Raw genomic sequence first — 6,506 nt, 5'->3', positions numbered from 1 at the left:
GCTTTTTAAATTTTAAAATGTTGCAATTCAAGCAAACCAGGATTCAGGCTGATCTGTGCAGCAAAGCACTAGACTGCCACTGTGCAATTGAAATCTAAGCACCTGTTGGCAGGATAGCTTTTTTGCAAATTAATTTCAAAAAGCTGGCAGGATCGCCATGTATCGAATGAAACAATTCATTTATGTTTTAATTGTATTGAATTTATTTTACTGAGCAACTCAATGTCGCTTTGTAGGTTCTTTTACAATTGAATTCTTAGCCTAACATATTGGGGTATTTATATAATATTATAAGTAAATTGAAGCTTAAAGTTAGTTTGTTTGACGGTTTGGCACGTGTGCCTGACAAAGCGTGAGTTCTATATTCAAAATATTCAAACAACTGAAATATGAAACCCTTGTTGTTATGAATAAATTAAATAATTATAAACGTTAAGCATGGTCGACTTTCAGTTACACTACAAGATATTGTAATTTATAAATTGGATGCACATCGTTTTTGCCTAGAGGCGATTAAAATACCTAATTATAATCTTATCGCTACACGTATATCGCACAGGTAACGTAACAGTCTTTTTCTGTAACGTACCATTCTGACTATTTTTTACAAATATTGACCCCAAAATAAATTTTATCAGTTCAATTAATACGTAGTTCTTGAATGCCATCCTGAAGCTGGGAAACTGTGTACCAACTTTTGAAAACATTATATTAGGAGAGCAGACTTTTTCAATAATATAAAGCAACTTTAAAAAGTACTTCCAAAAATTGTAATCAACAGTCCGCTGTTGAAACATTCATAACTCCTAAACCACAGGAGTTACAATATATTTTTGTATATATTAAATAATGCCACATACTTATGCTTTCAGATGCAAGAAGAAAAATTATCCGAAAATTGTATTCTCGCGAGTTTCAGCGGTATTTAAAAATCAGTATGAGCCAAAATGTAATGTAACAGCCCGCCTTTTGGGCCATATATATTTTTTTAAGTCGGTTTTTTTTTGCTAAAAATTACTTGTTTTTATATATTTTTGTTTGTTTCATTGCAGAAATTGGGATGGATACCTGGATAAAGAATGCTATACTGTCGGAAAATCGAGATGCAATCGGCGATTGCTTCAAAATATTAAGATGGTTAGATACTGAATATTCTGGAACATTACTTTATAAAGATGTTGAAACTATTTTGATATGCGCTGAGTACGTAGATAGCTATTTTGAAACGTCAGGAGCAGAATTAACGCAGGAATTAATGGAGAAATATGGCCACCACAGAGCGTTCTTAAAAGAATATTGCGCTAAACTGGATGAGATTGCGTTTTCGCTACGGACCGCGTCAAGAATTCTAGCTACGGCTGAGGGCTATAAACATGTTTTTACCATCGAAACAATTTTGAAGCTATTTATGAGTGATATAAGCTTGTTATATAGCAATAAGCTCTGTACAAAGAATCAAAATATGGACACACCTCGATCCAAAATGCAACTATTAGTAAAGAGAATTTTTCAGTTACCGCCAAAAAATATTGACATAGCTATTGAAAGGTTGCTTTATAATATTGATTTTTCAGCGATTGGTTACATATTTTTAGAAGATTCAAATAATTTATATATCAGTAAATATAAGGTATTAGAACATAAAATATGTAAAAAAATCGCTGACGGTAGTATAGACCCATATTTCATAAAATCGATGGCCGTCACTGCTTTGAATTCAATAAAAGGAACCACTTTTCTTAAGTTGTGCTTTGAAAATAAAATGTTCGCCAATAGTTTAGTAACATTCATCATATCGTACTTTCATGATTTTGAGAAAGGAAATCACTTCATGCCCCCAAACAACCAACATAAATTATCTGATATACTCTTTTTAGTGCATTGTATATCGACTTCGAAATCTCTTTTACGTTTTAAACTATTCAAAACTATATTTAAAAGCAAATCTGTATCACGCATGGTAAATAAAAACTTTTTTGTGTACTACTAGCATGTATGAATGTCTGTACTTTATCAAAGAAAGACTGGAACTGAACATACATATCGTCGTATCAAGATAATGCAAAACCGCGTATGTTAGATTGCTTAAATTATTGTCTAGAGAGTAAAAACACTATATTTCAAAATGGTTTTTTTTTTTATAAAGCAATCGTATTTCTGGCTAGTATATTTCAGGACGAATGGATAAGGCTTGACCCAAGAGCTTGTGTCAGCAAATTCAATTTTTGGCAAAATATTTCAGTTACGCGGTTTTGCAGAACGACGATACGCGGTTTTGTACTTTAAACGACGATATGTATGTATAGATCGGTTGATCAATCGGCCCTCTCATTCAAAACACACTAATTTTCTTCAAGCATAAACAGCTGGTATTTTAGGACATAAAATATGAGATTTGTTTGATGGAATTCCTAAGTGAATGTGTGTTTACAATATATTCCTTTAAAATTTGAAATTAATAATTTTTTATTATGTATACGTTTATACAAGGTTTCGGAAATAATTCAGTTTTTCTTTGAAACTCCACCCATCGTTCTTTACAATCGGCCAACTTATAGAATACAGCGTTGTGAAATATATATCGTCGTCTCAGAAAACGGATGTCGAATGTCCAAAATCAAGATTTTTGGGATTTTGATGCAGATTTACTAAGTTGGACATGCTCTTTTGATTTCTGCAATCCATTTTTTATATCTCCCTTGTCGCCTTACTTTTTGTTTACAAAAACCGGCCAACCTAATGTACCAAATTAGATGCATTTACCGTGCGCAACAACAATACAACGGGCCAAACCAAATAAACAAATATACTCACATAAAGGAATTGAACGATGGGATAACAACAATTATGTTCGCACACAATAGGCATGTTTTCCTGATCAATGCTCACTTGGTTCTGCCCCGTCGCGCAGCTACAAGTTGGGCCGCAACCTACGCGCCGATCCTCAAAACCACCGGGCCTCAATGCCGGTGTTGTTTGTGCCCGATCAATTGGCGCCGGCCCGTTAATTTTAAAAACGGATTGGGCGCAAGACCGGTCGCCACCACGGCGCACACAAACAAACATCATGAGCTTTCCCATGGCCATCATACGGCGGACAACAAAAGTGCCGCGATAAGACAAAAACTTACTATTGATCGGTACCGACAATCAGCTGCTTGCTCTTCAAGCTGAGCTATTATTAACGAAACTAGTTGCAGGTAGGGTTCGCTACTATCGGTTAGAGGGAAAGGAAATAAGGGTAAAACGAAGGAATAACAAAAGAAAACTTTGTTGCGGCCAGTACGCTACAACTCCGCCCCTTTCCCATTGAAACTAAAGCGAAACTTTCCTTTGCATAAAAGTTGACCTACTGGTCCATATACGGTCTCCATTCTTTAGCGTTCCAAGTTCCCTTTTCTCGGCCTGCGTCGTCCACCAGACCATATGTAAGTCCATGGCGACACCTTCCTTTTTATCACAAACGGCCCTACATAAGTACCTTTGTGCTAACTTCCCAGCATAATAATTCGTTGCATCCGACAGCAAAAATTTTCTTCCACACTTACTCTCCTTTCATATACTGGAGATCCCGTCTCCTAAGATTATACTGCCTGGCTAACTTCGCAATGAACTCTTCCAAGCACGCTGCCTTAGCTAAATACTGATCCCATGATCGCTGATTCTCCGAAACGTAAGCTCTAAGCGTAGTTTTTATTATCTGGTTTATCCTTCGACCGGATTAGCCTGCGGGTGGTAGTGGGCGGTGTACTGGATTTGAGTACCATACGCACCGCAGGGCCCCACAGTTCGTGACTCCTTTCGCAGACCACCGACAGAGGAACTTCGAACAAAAGAAAGTTCTGATCCTCAAGAATCTTACAGATGCCCTTCGCCGTGGCAGTCCGTAAGAGGTACAAAAGTGGAAACTTCGAAACAATAGTCTACTACCGTTAAAATATATCGGTAGCCATGGGTCGACTTCACCAAAGGCCTTACGAGATATACACAAATCATTTCCCAAGGCTCGACAGCCTTGGACCTCTCGACCATATCCCCAGCTGGCTATGAATTATCAGGCTTAACCTGCTGACAAACTTTAAATTCCTCACATATTTCGCTACATCCGCCTTCATCTGCGGCCAATAAAACTTTTGCGCAACCCTAGTGAACGTTTTCCTGACGCCTATATGACCTGCCAATGGATGATCATGGTATTTCTCCAATAAATTGGATCTGTCCTCTCACTCTAAGCCTTTTTTCTTTCAGACCAATCACCATAAACAGAAGCAAATTTCGAACTAACGAATTTGTAGAGGTAACCACATTCTGCCCTCCGTAAGACCAAGGGTCGTTTTCGAAAGCGAATCATTTTTAACAACCAAGGGTCACTACTAGAAACCTCATTCCCACGACCGCCGGTTCTACGTACCGGAATGACTCGGGTTTTACCCGAACAAGGGGTGTTGTTTCGCGATCTAACCCCGTTTAGGTCGGCGAAGTATCTCAGAAGTTGTTCGTCCATAGGGCTACATTTACTACGTATTCTTCTGCTCAGGGCTGGCATCGAGTCAGACCCAGGGCCAGAAACCTACACCTGATGTGTATGCCAGAGACGACTACACCACAACTCCACCTCAGTCAAGTGCAATGCATGCGACGGGTGGAATCACCTCAGAGTCTGCTCAGGCTTACGGACTCATCAGCAGTGGACCACATCATTTGTGGTCCACGACAGTCGGTTCTACATTCCCACGACAGCCGGTTCTACGTACCGGAATGACGCGGGCTTTACCCGACCAAGGGCTGTTGTTTCGGCGATCTAACCCCATTTAGGTCGGCGAAATCCATCAAACGTTGCTCGATTCTAGAGCTACATCTGCTCCGTACCCTTCTTCTCAGGGCTGGTATAGAGTCTAACCCAGGGCCAGAAATTTACACCTGCTGCGTATGCCAGAGACGACTGCATACAAACTCCACCTCGGTCAGGTGCAATGCCTGTGACGGGTGGAGTCACCTCCGTAACTGCTCGGGCCTACGTACGCACCGGCAATGGACCACGTCGTTCGTGGCCCCATGCTGTGCGAACCGGACCGCCTCCACGGCAAACCACACCCACCCGGACCGCATACAATCAACACACCCACACCCCAACACAACACAACAATAGACACACAAACAAACACAATAGCACCCACACACCGCCGCCGGCAACTCCTAGTCCCTCCGACGATCTTCTCTGTTTGTCAGTCCAGAATATACCGTAACGTGACATCAGTCAAGTGCAACTCCTGCCTCGGCTGGTGCCACTTTGGGGCATGCTCAGGACTTCGCAACACGCGAGATTGGACGAGTGACTATGTGGGCCCCTGCTGTGCTGCCCAGTCGCATCCCTCCCCCGCGACGCCACCAACCACCACCACAAGGCAGCACCCCCTTTTGCAGCACGTACAGCAGGGAGCCGGCGGCAACACAACTCTTTAACACCACACATAACAATCGGTCTCCCAAGGCACACAAAGGTGCTACAATTAACTGTAACGGACTTCAGAGCAAGATCGAGGAGATAACTGTCTTTATGGGAAAGCATGGAATATTAATAGCTGCGGTCCAAGAGAAGAAGTTGCACGGCAATTCAACCCTGTTGAATTGCGCCGGATACAACGTGCATCGTCGAGATCGCGAGCGAGACAATGGTGGAGGTTTAGCGTTCATCACGCACCACACCGTGCAGTATCGTCTTATTGAAGCATACATCGACCGCAGGGATACCATCCTAGAATGTCAGGGTATTGCTATCCGGTCAGGCGATGTTGAGCTCGGAATATTTAACGTATACATACCCCCTGTCACCAGCTGTCCGGCAGGATATCACCCTGAAATAGGTGCGCTACTCAGAGGTGAAAACCGTATGGTGACTTTAACGCGCACCACGATCTTTGGCACTCAAGGCTGTCAAATGATCGTAGGGGAATACATCTGGCTGAGCAGATAGACGATTCGACATTCTGTACAATGAACGAGGACGCACAGTGTTTCGACTATATGGAGGCAGGTGGAAATAATAGTAAACCTGCAACAATTTCACTGAAACTTGACATGTGCTCTAGGTTTACTTAGAAATAGGGAATTATGAAATTTGGTAAAGATGGAATGATTGCCACGAATTCTACTCTTGTGGGCGGAAACATTAAATTTCATCCTATTTCGATGAAATTTAGTTTGTGCTCACTTTTTTTATTAGAAAAACCTAAATATGAAATATGGGGAAGATTGGATCACTATAACGTCCAAAAATCACAAAAAATGGGCCCAGTCGTTAAATGTGATGGAATTTTGGTAAATTTTTGTTTCCTGCTTTTCGCTCTCAGAAAACAAAGGTTATACTATAAACTGACTTAGGTGTAAATACTCCCTTTTTTCCAATGTTTGGTGAAATTTTTTCATTGTTCAAAAATTCTTTTCGCGAAATTATGCAAAAAGCTGAAAATCAAAAATTTAGAAAATCAAAAATTACATATATTTGC

At 40.8% G+C, this 6,506-nt stretch overlaps 1 protein-coding gene across 1 annotated transcript; it reads left to right on the top strand.

Moving 5' to 3' along the window:
• Positions 1-1,032: 1,032 nt before the first annotated feature.
• On the top strand, positions 1,033-2,087 carry LOC118751431. The gene has a single exon (XM_036486257.1). The coding sequence runs from the start codon at positions 1,061-1,063 to the stop codon at positions 1,988-1,990; it is 930 nt and encodes a 309-aa protein (XP_036342150.1). The 5' UTR covers positions 1,033-1,060; the 3' UTR covers positions 1,991-2,087.
• The last annotated feature ends 4,419 nt before the right edge of the window (positions 2,088-6,506 follow it).

The sequence above is a fragment of the Rhagoletis pomonella genome, unplaced genomic scaffold (genome assembly GCF_013731165.1).
Source record: "Rhagoletis pomonella isolate Grant_MI unplaced genomic scaffold, Rhpom_1.0 Rhpom_scaffold_00696, whole genome shotgun sequence".
In the NCBI taxonomy this organism is placed as follows: domain Eukaryota; kingdom Metazoa; phylum Arthropoda; class Insecta; order Diptera; family Tephritidae; genus Rhagoletis; species Rhagoletis pomonella.
Note: the sequence above shows the minus strand (reverse complement) of the source record. Positions and strands in the feature narration are given on the sequence as shown.